Source organism: Macrobrachium rosenbergii, chromosome 41 (genome assembly GCF_040412425.1).
Source record: "Macrobrachium rosenbergii isolate ZJJX-2024 chromosome 41, ASM4041242v1, whole genome shotgun sequence".
In the NCBI taxonomy this organism is placed as follows: Eukaryota; Metazoa; Arthropoda; class Malacostraca; order Decapoda; family Palaemonidae; genus Macrobrachium; species Macrobrachium rosenbergii.
In genome coordinates, this window is record NC_089781.1 from 25,137,881 (window position 1) to 25,152,880 (window position 15,000).

The window sequence follows — 15,000 nt, forward strand, 5'->3', positions numbered from 1 at the left end:
ATATATATACATATATATATATATATCTTTGACCACTCAGTGAATGGGATGCTAAACAGTATTTGTGGCTTACTATTTGCGAAAACAAAAACGTCGTGTGTATTTGACAAATATTCATATAATTATATATATATATATATATATATATATATATATATATATATATATATATATATATATATATATATATATATATATATATATATATATATATACATAATGAATATTTGTCAAATACACGTGACTTTTTGCATCCACAAATAGTAAGCCACAAATACTGTTTAGTATCCAATTCAATGAGTGGTCAAAGTCACTGCCTTTCCTTGTTGCTAAACCACTTAAGGGTTCGAAACCTGCCGGTGACGGAACACTTACCGATTATAAATCATTTCCAAAGTATTGTGAATTGGATATTAAACGGTATTTTTGGCTTAGCACTTATGAATAAATATACACATATACATAAGGACTATAAGTCGAAAGGCCTTGCAGCACTCCATTGTTTCTCTTTCCTTCGTGGATTTTGTCTTTACATTTATGTATTCATCATCACGTTCCATAATTTCGTGATTCAGCTATACATGCATATATATATATATATATATATATATATATATATATATATATATATATATATATATATATATATTTATATATTTATATTATATATATGTATATATATATTTATATATTTATATTATATGTATACATATATATATATATATATATATACTGTATATATATATATATATATTTATATATATATACTATATATAAATATATATATATATATATATATATATATATATATATATATATATATATATATATATATATATATATATATATATATATATATATATATATATATATATATATATATATATATATATATATATATATATATATATATATATATATATATATAAAGTGCACGTCAGTTTTATCTTAATAAATTCCTCATGAACTTCCCCTAAAACGAAATAATTCAACCAATTAAAATCTGAATCTAAATTGATAATTACTTCCGCCAGACGATTTAATATTATTAACTCAATGACCAAATTATTCATTCCCGCCTTAGATGTCTCCCCACGCAGTAATTCCAGTGACGTCACAAATAATTCCCGTGACGTCACAAATCAAAATACTTCTGGCCATTCATGTCAGAACGTCCTCGCAAGAGGGTAGTGCTGCCGGTGCACCTCACGCGGCGCACTGTAGGCATGACGTCAGGGTGTTTGTAGGTTCTCCAATTTTCAGCCTTTTTTATTTTACCTCCAGTTTCGCTTCTAGTCTTCTGCCTTGCTGTCCAGCCTCTCAAACTATTGCTTCTTAAGTGCCAGTTCAACCTTTAGAGACTTTAGATAATTGTATTCCTGTGTCTTTTATTTCTTGGATACCTTTATTGTGCTGTCCAACCACTCCAACAAAACGAACAGCGTTACAGATATTAAGGGGAAAAATGCTGTGCTACTAAGAAATCAGAAATAATAAGAATAGAAGCGTTACGAAAATTATGGTCATAAATGCTGTGCTACTAGGACATAAATGAATAAGAGTAACAGCGTTATAGCAATTGTGGCCAAAATATACAGCAATTATGTCCAAAAATGCTGTGCTCATTGGACAGAAATCAGATTTAAATACGATTAAAACCCAATTGTTATAAAGTTAACAAGGAAGAAATCAGAAATAAATAAGACTAACAGCATTACAGCATATGCTGCTAGGACAGAAATCAGAGATGAATAAGACTAGCAGCATCACAGCATTTGCTGCTGGGTCAGAAATCAAGAAATAAAGAAGACTAACAGCTTTACAGCAATTATGGCCCTAATTGCTTCTAGGACAGAAATCAGAAAGAAATAACACTAACAGCATTAAAACATGTTAAGTTAGGACAGAAATCAGAAATAAATCGGACTAACAGCGTGACAGCACGTGCTGCTAGGTCAGAAATCAAGAGAGAAAGAAGACTAACAGCTTTACAGCAATTATGGGCAAAAATGCTGTGCTACTGGGACAGAAATAAAAAAAAAATAATATCCTCCGTCGAAAGGGAACAATGAAACAATCTGAAAGCGAAAAAAAAAAAATCAATTATACTTCACTAAGAGATTTCCTATTCTCGACGTAACCTCTTATCGTCGTTACGCGTTTCCTGGAGTAGAAATAACTACAAAAAAATATAAAAAAATGAAAGAAAGAAAATGAGTAAATAAAGCAAGGGAGGAAATGATCCCGGGAGCCGAGAAATGAATCGTCTTCGGACAGCAAATCCATCTTCGTCTCTATACAGACGTTTATGACAACCCTGGAAATGGCTTTTCGCTGTCCGCTGCTACTCGCACGGGACGCCGAAGTAACGTCCAACTTAAGTGAGGATGCTACAAGTAGGGCGGGCAGTTTCTCTTCTCTCTCTCTCTCTCAAAGTAACTTGCAACTTAAGTGAGGATGCTAACAAGTAGGGCGAGCAGTTTCTCTTTCTCTCTCAAAGTAACTTGCAACTTAAGTGAGGATGCTACAAGTAGGGCACGCAAGCCCCCCCTCCTCTCTCATTTCTCTCTCTCTCTCTCACTCAAAGTAACTTACAATTTAAGTGATGATGATAAATTAGAAACAAGTATGGGATAAAAGAAAAGAATGCTATATGCAAATGAAGGCAAGACCCCAAAGAAGCAGTTAAAGAAAATGGTGTGATGTTGAATAGAAATATGTTCAAGCAATGATCAAATAAAATTTCTATTGGCTCTCCGGCACTTCTCTTTCTCTCTCTCTCTCTCTCTCTCAAAGTAACTTACAATTTAAGTGATGATGCTACAAGTAGGGCGCGCAAGCCCCTAGTCTCTCTCAAAGTAACTGAAACTGATCATGGAACAACTAATAATGATGCTACCTACAGGAGTGCAAATTCTCTTTCACGTAGATGTGTTTTTCCTATCTCTCTCCCAGACCACAGTAACTTAAAACTTAAGTGATGAGACTACAAGTAGGGCGTCTGTAAGGTATCCGGGTAAGGCCTTTTCTCTCTCTCTCTCTCTCTCTCTCTCTCTCTCTCTCTCTCTCTCTCTCTTCTTAAAGTAACTTACAACTTAAGTGAGGATGCTACAAGAGGGAGGAATCTATTCTCTCTCTCTCTCTCTCTCTCTGAAAGAATGAATTAACTCTTTCACGCAAAATGGGAATCTCTCTCTCTCTCTCTCTCTCTCTCTCTCTCTCTCTCTCAAAGTACCTTACAACTTAAGTGACGATGTTATAAGTAGGGCGAGCAAGCTCTCTCTCTCTCTCTCTCTCACACACATAGTAACTTACAACTTAAGTGATGATGCCACAGAAGAGACGCTTAAGCTCTCTCTCTCTCTCTCTCTCTCAAAGTAACTTACAACTTAAGTGACGATGATATAAGTAGGGCGCGTAAGCTCTCTTTCTCTCTCTTAAAGTAACTTACAACTTAAGTGATGATGCCACAAATAGACGCGCAAGCTCTCTCTCCCTCTCTCTCAAAATAACTTACAACTTAAGTGATGATACTACAAGCATGGCGCACAGGCTCCCTCTCACTTTCTCTCTCTCTCTCTCTGTGACCTGGCCTCTCTCTCTCTCTCTCTCACAGAGGTAGCTCGTCTCTCCCTCCCTCCCTCCCTCACGCCCACCACAGCGGCATTCCAGCGGCCGGAATCGTCGCAATTAGGCGACATTTAACACAGTCTCTGAACATCGCAAAGGCCGCCCGCAAGTCTTTGGGCCGCCCAACCAACCTACAGCTCTCGCCGCCTATATACCGCGACCAGGCACGCGGAAGCTATTATGAAGGCTTCTTGTCACACACACCCGGGGTTTAGCCCTCCCCTCCCCCTCCCCCTCCTCCTCCTCCTCCTCCTCCTCCTCCTCCTCCTCCTCCTCCTCCTCCTCCTCCTCCTCCTCCTCCTCCTCCTCCTCCTCCTCCTCTACAACTAACAAATCAAGATAACGGGTCAAACTGACAAGGTTAGGGAGAGACCGTCAGCTGGGTTATAAAGAGCTGTTCTGGAACAATGATCTTGTCAGGTGCCTGGCGTCACTATAATGATGACGTCACTATAATGATGGTGTCACGTGTCTTACTACTTTATATATGTATATATATATAAATATATATATATATATATATATATATATATATATATATATATATATATATATATATATATATATATATATATATCTATTAATAATAATATGGAATCACTTCTCCAGAAGGGAGAGAAGCGTAAGAATTCTGAAGCCAACATGATCTGACAAACCAATTCGTCATAGCACGGTTTGTCCGCTAACAGCTCGCAATCGACGTCACTTTTAACCCCGATTGAAACCTTTGCCTTCGCTCCCTCATTCCTCCAGAACGGAGAAAATAACAATAAACTTCCGCTGAAGACGCGAGAACCGACCCACCAAAAATCTGGACGCTGAGTCAGGCGCAGAAATGCTTCTGGAGGGATTACGGTGACTAAATGCCCCCATTGAAGCGCCGCTAACTACGCATCCCGAAGCTCTTTTCTTTTTCATTGTCGAAATCCCGCTCCTGGAGGAAATGTTCCCCCGGGCCATCCACTCCTCTCTTATCCTCGGGAGATCCCTGCGGGATTATCGAATGGCGCTGTCCGTCTTTTGGAAATCCTTATTTCCGGAAGTTAACGCCTGAGTTATACGCCGGCGGTACGCCCCAGCCTCTCAGGTACGCTGATTTCTTCTGCTCTTTCTTTATTCAGATTTTTCTCTTTTTTTTGTGTGTTTTTTTTTTTTTTGCTCAGATCGGGACAGGGGAAAACGAGCCTATAACTAACCAAGGAGAGAGAGAGAGAGAGAGAGAGAGAGAGAGAGAGAAATATGATGATGGTTCCACTCTGCGGAAGTGTGTGTGGATTACTACTGCCTTGAGTTTCGGTGTGTATATATATATATATATATATATATATATATATATATATATATATATATATATATATATATATATATATATATATATATATATATATATATATATATATATATACATGGTGGTGTGGCATTAAAGAAAATGCACCAATTTGGTAGTGCTGCATTAAAGAAAATTCAGCATTTTTTACAGTGTATGATAAAGAAAAATGTACCATTTTAGTGATCCTACATTTAAGAAAATCCACCATTTTGGTTGTGCGTTAAAGAAAATGCATCATTCTGGTGGTGCTATATTAAAGAAACAGCATCATTTTGGTTGTGTTATATTAAAGAAACTGCATCATTTTAGTGGTGCTATATCAAAGAAAATGCACCGTTTTGGTTGTGATATATTAAAGATAATGCATCATTTTGGTTGTGCTATATTAAAGGAACTGCATCATTTTGGTTGTGTTATATTAAAGAAACTGTATAATTTTGGTTGTGTTATATCAAAGAAATTGCATCATTTTGGTGATCCTACATTTAATTAAAAAATGCACCATTTTGGTTGTGTTATATTAAAGAAACTGCATCATTTTGGTTGTGTTATATTAAAGAAACTGCATCATTTTGGTGATCCTACATTTAAGAAAATGCACCATTTTGGTTGTGTTATATTAAAGAAAACTGCATCATTTTGTTGTGTTATATTAAAGAAACTGCATCATTTTGGTTGTGTTATATTAAAGAAACTGCATCATTTTGGTTGTGTTATATTAAAGAAACTGCATCATTTTGGTGATCCTACATTTAAGAAAATGCACCATTTTGGTTGTGTTATATTAAAGAAACTGCATCATTTTGGTTGTGTTATATTAAAGAAACTGCATCATTTTGGTGATCCTACATTTAAGAAAATGCACCATTTTGGTTGTGTTATATTAAAGAAACTGCATCATTTTGGTTGTGTTATATTAAAGAAACTGCATCATTTTGGTTAAGAAAATGCTTTATTAAAGAAATGCATCATTTTGGTTGTGTTATATTAAAGAAACTGCATCATTTTGGTTGTGTTATATTAAAGAAACTGCATCATTTTGGTGATCCTACATTTAAGAAAATGCACCATTTTGGTTGTGTTATATTAAAGAAACTGCATCATTTTGGTTGTGTTATATTAAAGAAACTGCATCATTTTGGTGATCCTACATTTAAGAAAATGCACCATTTTGGTTGTGTTATATTAAAGAAACTGCATCATTTTGGTTGTTATATTAAAGAAACTGCATCATTTTGGTTGTGTTATATTAAAGAAACTGCATCATTTTGGTGATCCTACATTTAAGAAAATGCACCATTTTGGTTGTGTTATATTAAAGAAACTGCATCATTTTGGTTGTGTTATATTAAAGAAACTGCATCATTTTGGTTGTGTTATATTAAAGAAACTGCATCATTTTGGTGATCCTACATTTAAGAAAATGCACCATTTTGGTTGTGTTATATTAAAGAAACTGCATCATTTTAGTGGTGCTATATTAAAGAAAATGCACCGTTTTGGTTGTGATATATTCAAGATAACGCACCATTTTGGTTGTGCTATATTAAAGAAGATGCCCTATTTTGGTTGTGTTACATTAAAGAAACTGCATCATTTGGTGGTACTATATTAAAGGAAATGCACCACTTTGGTAGGACTGTATCAGAGAAAATGCACCATTGTGCTTGTGTTACAGCAAATAAAATGCACCACTTTGGTAGGACCATCAGAGAAAATGCACCATTTTAGCTGTAGCTCAACAAAGAAAGTGCAACATTTTGGCTGTGATGCAACAAAGAACGTGCAACATTGTGCTCGTGTCATATTAAAGGCAGTGCACCATTTCGGTGGCTCTGTATTAAAAAAAACCGCATCATTTTAAGGTGATATATTTATCCCCAACACCAGAAAACTCTGGGAAATTCACTACGAAATTAGAGAACTGTTTTCCGCCCAAAGAAATCATTAATGCACGGAACCTAAATGCAAATTTCTTGGCTTCGTGTTGGAAGTTTGCGCAGAAAGTTGAAGGTTTCATCAGAAATTACGAAAAATCTTTCTCTCGTTATTTATTATTTTATGTTCATTTTTTTATTCACAAAAATGAGATAAGGAAACTCAGTCAGATTCCTTACATTCCTTACCCATCATTTTGAAAGTTTCACACATTTTTAAATATGCATATTAGGGAACATATTGCTTTTGAATGATGAATGAATTTTAATTTTAAAAGATATCAGCCACAGTTAATGGTCATTTTCAGGGAACAAGCTTCAAAGGTATCTTATCTTTTCAAGCTTGTGCCATGAAAATGATCATTAATTAATATACTGTACATATATTCATGAAAATTATCATTAATTGATATATATATATATATATATATATATATATATATATATATATATATATATATATATATATATATATATATACAATATGTATGTATATATATATATATATATATATATATATATATATATTATATATATATATGTATGTATGTATATACATATACATAAAATTATTATCAATATATATATATATATATATATATATATATATATATATACAATATATATATTTATAAATATATATACATATAATTATATATATATATATATATATATATATATATATATATATATCACACATTACTACAGTGATATATATACACAAACACACACATTACACACACATATATATATATATATATATATATATATATATATATATATATATATATATATTAAATAAACAAATAAACATACATAAATAAACGCATTTCAGCAATATAAATTTAGCAATATACGTCAAAAAAACGGAGTTAATTTACATGATACTTTTTACTCTCCAAAATTTTTCAAGCAATATGACTAACCTTAGATTTCCCGACAGAATATCATAACATTTTCCTGCGTTATCCTTTATCCTTGCTTTCTTATTTTTAAAAGTTTTGGCAATAGTTGTAAATTACTCTGTTTTCTACTGTACACCTGTGTAATTAGTGGTTACCCCTAAGAGTGTTTTAAGGGTTTTGACCCCTTGGGCTTATCAAGCAAATTATTATTATTATTATTATTATTATTATTATTATTATTATTATTATTAAATTATTATTATTCTTTTAATATTCATATTATATATATATATATATATATATATATATATATATATATATATATATATATATCGTTTATATATATATATATACATATACATATACATATATGTGTGTGTATGTATGAGTGTGTATGTTTTTAGAAGATGTTGTAGTGGTTTTGTTTTGTGTGTGTGTACTTTAGTCTGTAACACCCATTGAGATCGCTAAGTAAATGTTCAATGAGATATTTGCATCTGCTAAATAAAAAAGTGATAGTAACGACAGCCTTTGTTATCTATTATTATTTTTTTTTTATCGAACCACCGCAAAAGAAGTAAGAGAAACGGGAGTTAATTTTAGATATTTAGAGAAAAGAGCCCGTTTATAACTCCTCAAAACAGAATTCATATCAAATGACGGCGCAATGATACTGCTCGAATCTACGTAACAGTCCATCGCCGATGCAGAATTATAGATAAATAAATAAATACAAAAAACTAATAAAAAATTCTTGGTCACCTGCATTCATTATGAAGTAAAACGCGTTGATCAGCCTTTGCATGAATAGACTGCGCTGATGTAGTAAACAACGAGGCCTTTGGAAAGTTCGTTTTAATGCGCGTAATTAGCAGCAGGTATCCTTGTGAATCGTTGTTTGCAACAAAAGGACCCTCGCTATTCTTTCGTTGTCGTTGTTTTGTACTGAACGCTCATCAATCATTAAAATATGGCCGTCCTATTTCTGCTTCGTTACGAAACACTGATTATTTCAAGGACGGTAAATCTTACATTAAATTCAATTGGGGTCATATGGCCTCCGACAAATGTTACCAGCCGATCAATCAATCAATCGAGAGAGCAGGTAGAGAGAGAGAGAGAGAGAGAGAGAGAGAGAGAGAGAGAGAGAGTAAGAGAGAAATAGAGGGGGAATCTTCTTTGTTATAAAGCATTTAATTTTCAAGGACTACAAATCTTACGTTACATTCTATTCCCTTTATATGGTCTTCGACGAATGTTGCCAATCACTCAATCAATCAATCAGAGAGAGAGAGAGAGAGAGAGAGAGAGAGAGAGAGAGAGAGAGAGAGAGAGAGAGAGAATCTGCTTCGTTACGAAATACTATTTCAAGGACTACAAATCTTACATTAAATTCAATTACGTTTATAAGGCCTTCGGCAAATGTGGCAAGCCAATCAATCAATCAATCAATCAATCATTCAAGAGAGAGAGAGAGAGAGAGAGAGAGAGAGAGAGATCTGAGAGAGAGAGAATACTATTTACGAAAAGGACTACAAATCTTACATTAAATTCAATTACGTTTATAAAAGGGCCTTCGGCAAATGTCGCAAGCCAATCAATCAATCAATCAATCAATCATTCAAGAGAGATCAGAGAGAGAGAGAGAGAGAGAGAGAGAGAGAGAGAGAGAGAGAGGTTTCTTCTGACCTTCTTTAAATTTTTTTTGCGAACTGACATTCCCTGGCGAGCAATCTTCCCGGCGCATTTTATGTAAGCCTGCACTGTCCACATTTAGAATAATAATAATAATAATAATAATAATAATAATAATAATAATAATAATAATAATAATAAAATTATCTTCGCTCCAGTTAAGAGACATTCCCTACTGCGTCGCCAGGTGGACACGCCAATCAATCAATCCATATTGCCAATCCGAATTACCTCAGTCTATGATCTGTTCATTTCTCAGCCGATTTCATCTACAGTTATTATCTCTTTCACTCGGTTCCTCGTCCGGTCGCTTCGACATTTTGTCTCTTCCTACGTTTAATATTTTCGTCTTCTTTACTTCTTCTTCTTTTGAGTTTCTGTCGTTAGGCATTTCTTCACTTCTTCCACTTCCCATCTTTTTTGGTTGTTTGATTCAGATTCCTTTCCCTTGCTACCCTTTTTATTCCTTATTCTTCGCCATTCCTTTTACGTCGTTTCAATTTCTCTATGTCCTCTTCCTTGTTTATCTGTTTCAATATACTCTCCTTCATTCCATTCAATTAGACTCATTCAGAGCATTCCGTCTGATTCTCTCAAATTTATTTGGGTACTCATTTTTTATATAATTAAAATTTTTTAATATATTTATTTTAGATTATTCCAACTTTCAACACTAATTCTACTTACTTTCTCTTTCCTTCTTTCCAAGTTACAACCCGGGTTCGATTCCCGAACGAACGGGACGCTTCAGGCTTTGGTACCTGTTAGTTAGTCAAATGTGGTGGGTCGCAATCAGGGTTTGGAAGGGCGTGAGGCTAGTACCGGCAGACTAGCACTTAATGGAGCCAACCCTTCTAAAGGTGAAAAGGGCGTTATCATATCACAGGCATTGGTCTTTAATGTATTCCTCAGGTCACTCTGTACAATGCAGGTCTCCTGATGATCAACACAGCTAAGCAGTGATCTGGTCAGTCCCGGGAAGTTCTGGGGATAGGCCATCGGTCTTGCAGCCTCATCCCGGAATCTATGAGGTCTTCTGAAAGCCACCATCTCTCATGTGAAGAAGGGGTGTTTATAAGCGGAATAGAATAATAAATATATACAGTACATATAAATATACAATATAAACATATATTTTTATATATATAAACATATATTTATATGCATATATAATATATATATAAACAAACGTCTTTCAGTAAGAAACTTGATTTGTCACCATTATTCTATATCCTTACTGCATCATCAATTTTGTGTGTATGTGTGTAAACAATTGTTTTCACAATCTACCTTTCTTTGCTAGTTGCTACTTTTCATTTTCCAATAGCTGTGCGTCTCACTTGTGTAAAGTAAAATTACTTTTTTTTTTTAAACTCATATTTTTCCCGGAAAAAACCATCTCGTTTTTGAAACCGTTCCCGAAATCATTTTATTCTTGTGAATACGTAAGTCGGCCACTCATAAATATTGACATCCTAACCCAAAACATGCGACCGAAATTACAATAAATTTGCATGTTCATAATTCCTGCCATTAATTTCGCTGTCAGTCAAATACTCGAGGCTACTGCATTTATTTCCCACTTTGACATCCTCAAAAAAATGAAAGGAATGAAATCTGCCACTGCTAGGTGTCACAGTATCCTCCCACGCACCTTTCAGACTGACGGCAGGCGATGATTATCCGAAGATGTATGAATTCTTTAACGACATGTAGCAATAGGCAGGAATGTCTCGAACAGACTTCCTCTCATGCACGGTAAATCTGGAGGTTATAATATATTATGTAGTCTTCATTTGGTGTTAAAGATGTTATGCTATTTAATATATGCATCCGCTGTCTTCCATTAAGGGCATTATCAAAAGAAATATCTATAAATTCATCTCTACTAGACGACAGAGAATGTTAATTCTTAGGGTGTACCCACACTACATTTAAAACTGTCATAAACACATGCCGGCAGCTTGTTGTAAACACATCACAAACAGGCTGTGAAAAACAGCCGACGACTTATTGGTAGTCATAACCAGTGCTTCATACAACTACCCAGCATTTACAATATTCATTCTTCATATTCAGTTGCTGACTTGTTTTCAACTTGTTTGCAACATGTTTGCCTTAGACTACCCAGCATTTACAATACTCGTTCTTCATACACAGTTGCTGACTTGTTTTCAACTTGTTTGCAACATGTTCGCCTTAGACTACACAGCATTTACAATATTCGTTCTTCATTTACAGTTGCTGACTTGTTGTCAACTTGTTTGCAACATGTTCACCTTAGACTGCCCAGCATTTACGATATTCGCTCTTCATATACAGTTGCTGACTTGTTGTCAACTTGTTTGCAACATGTTCGCCTTAGACTACCCTGCATTTACGATATTCGTTCTTCATTTACAGTTGGTGACTTGTTGTCAACTTGTTTGCAACATGTTTGCCTTAGGCTACCCAACATTTACAATACTCGTTCTTCATACACAGTTGCTGACTTGTTTTCAACTTGTTTGCAACATGTTCGCCTTAGACTACACAGCATTTACAATATTCGTTTTTCATTTACAGTTGCTGACTTGTTGTCAATTTGTTTGCGACATGTTCACCTTGGACTGCCCAGCATTTACGATATTCGCTCCTCATATACAGTTGCTGACTTGTTGTCAACTTGTTTGCAACATGTTCACCTTAGACTACCCAGCATTTACGATATTCGTTCTTCATTTACAGTTGGTGACTTGTTGTCAACTTGTTTGCAACATGTTTGCCTTAGGCTACCCAGCATTTACAATATTCGTTCTTCATATACAGTTGCTGACTTGTTTTCAATTTGTTTGCAACATGTTTGCCTTAGACTACACAGCATTTACAATATTCGTTCTTCATTTACAGTTGCTGACTTGTTGTCAACTTGTTTGCGACATGTTCACCTTGGCCTGCCCAGAATTTACGATATTCGTTCTTCATATACAGTTGCTGACTTGTTGTCAACTTGTTTGCAACATGTTCGCCTTAGACTACCCAGCATTTACGATATTTGTTCTTCATTTACAGTTGGTGACTTGTTGTCAATTTGTTTGCAACATGTTCGCCTTAGACCATCATATTAGCTTCTAGAACATCATTCCTAGCTTCAAACACTCGTTTCAACATCTACAACACTTCCTTTGACCAAACACTTATTTTTCAACCTCTGCAAAACATCCTGGACTCAAACACTCATTTTTCAACTTCTGCGGCACTCATTCGAGGATCAAACACTTATTTTTCAACCTCCACAACGCGTACTGGTCTCAAACAATCACGTTCCACCGTCTACAACGCTCTTCCTGGGTTCAATATTCGTATTTTAACTTCTACAACACACTTTCTGGATCCAATATTCATATTTTAACGTCTACTATGCTCTTCCTGGGTCCAATATACATATTGTAACGTCTACAACACAAGTTCTGGGTCCACACATTCAGTTTTCAACCTCTCAAAAAACTCTTCTTCTTGGGTCCAAACACTCGCATTTTAACCGAAGTAAATGGATATATATCGGTCCCACGCTTCAAGTCTAAACCTCAGCATCGCCTGACAGAAATCACAAACGTTTTCATTTCAATCTGTGACATTAATCAGCATCCGAAAATGTTTATACCAACACTTTCATTTTAGCCTCAGAGGCCACTCGGTCTAATTCCGTCTCCGAGAGCACCGATATCAATTTCCGTCATGACCTGAAGAGATGTTATTTCGAATGAGGAATTCAAAAGGTTTTAGAATTGCTGCGATGTTCCCGGAATCCGGTATACAAAAACGACCGGAAGAACTCGACAGGATTGATATAATTACGCATCTTTATTTTCTCACATCTTCAATGAAGGAAAAGTGTTCGGTTCCCCCCTGGCTATGACTTCATTCACTTTAATGTTTACAAGAAAAAGTTAAGTTGTTCCAGGAGGTGCTTCGGTTTTCTTTCTTCCTCTTTAAGACAAGACTTGAGGGCGATTCTCCCTCGCGCAGGAAACCTTTGAGCAAGTTTTTAGAAGGTTAAAAACAGGAAAATTGAGCCTTTGCAACATTTCACGTGAAAGAAGACGACGATAAAAATGAAACTTTGGCAACTCTGACCAAATAAAGGAAGAGAATATGAAAGCATACGTATTAGAATTCTTGTTCCAGCTCTATGTATATTCTCCCATTCGACCGGTATGTTCCGGCATATGTATACTCGTATTCAAACGGTATTCATGAGGGTTATAAACACGGCTTTAAACAGCCGGCACAGATGTTTTCAAAGGCGAGAGCCGTTCGCCTCGAGGCCAATCATAATCAGAGGCATTCCCTTCGTGCCAGTGACAGTTTCTGAAATTACTTTCGTCCCCTCTTTTTTATTTTCCCGACGAGCAAAAGAAACAGGTTTCATCAAAAAGGTCACTCGACCTCACTGGAAATGGCATTCCGGAATAATTTGCGAAACTGAAGTCACAATTACGTGATATTTAACGCGGACCGGAGGCTCCTGACAACCTATATTGCAACGTTTTTGGTAACCAGACGCGCGGAAGTTGCCAGAGGCTTCCATACAAGGGGAAAGGCATTCCCGCCGAAATAGCATATGCAGTGGTCTAATTTTTCTACCCGTTTCATACGAGTTTTTTAATTGTCTTATCTTACATATATCAGCTTGAGTTTACTGTGCCATCTTTCTTTCTTTCTTTCCTTTATGATTAGGGCAATTAAGGGTATGTAGAACATGTTTTATTTCTCGAAAGTTTGGCTATCCTGAGACTTGGCTCAGATCCGAAGGTTCATTTGCATACAACTCGTATCTAACATTATTGGAGCGCTTGATACCCACTACCCAGGATGTCTCTGTTGGCTGTGCATTGCCCAAACTGCCCAGGACGCTCGATGTCTAGGGAAACTGAGTTCATTTAAGTGTTCACAAGCAACCTGAAATAATGGAAGAGGCGAGGAGTTTAAGATTCCGGAGGTAAATGGTAAAGGCACCAATTTTTCGTGACTATCAATATATTTTTGGTTTAGGTTGAACGCCCCCTTTTATTTACCCTTAATTAACTTATCTCAAATCTCTCTCTCTCTCTCTCTCTCTCTCTCTCTCTCTCTCTCTCTATATATATATATATATATATATATATATATATATATATATATATATATATATATATATATATATATATATATGTATATATATAGTACATATATATTTATATATATAGATATATATATATATATTTTATATATATATATATTTATATATATATATATATATATATATATATATATATTATAATATATATGTATATACATATGTATATAAATTATATATATATATACTGTATATACATGATGTATATATAGATATATATACATATATGTTGTTTATAATATATATATATATATATATATATATATATATATATATATATATATATATATATATAAATATATAAGTACATATATACATACATAAACACAAGTCAACTCGATATTA

General features: G+C 34.6%; 2 protein-coding genes across 2 annotated transcripts in view; one reads left to right on the plus strand and one right to left on the minus strand.

Moving 5' to 3' along the window:
- The window catches only part of LOC136827061 (uncharacterized), a 9,813-nt gene extending 6,270 nt beyond the window's left edge, over nucleotides 1-3,543 (minus strand). The window contains exon 1 of the mRNA XM_067084813.1: nucleotides 3,518-3,543. Within this exon, the coding sequence (XP_066940914.1) occupies nucleotides 3,518-3,543 (26 nt within the window). The remainder of the gene's footprint in view (nucleotides 1-3,517) is intronic.
- Nucleotides 3,544-11,606: 8,063 nt separating this feature from the next.
- On the plus strand, nucleotides 11,607-12,611 carry LOC136827062 (uncharacterized). The gene has a single exon (XM_067084814.1). It carries the CDS (start codon nucleotides 11,607-11,609, stop codon nucleotides 12,609-12,611), a length of 1,005 nt encoding a protein of 334 aa, XP_066940915.1.
- The last annotated feature ends 2,389 nt before the right edge of the window (nucleotides 12,612-15,000 follow it).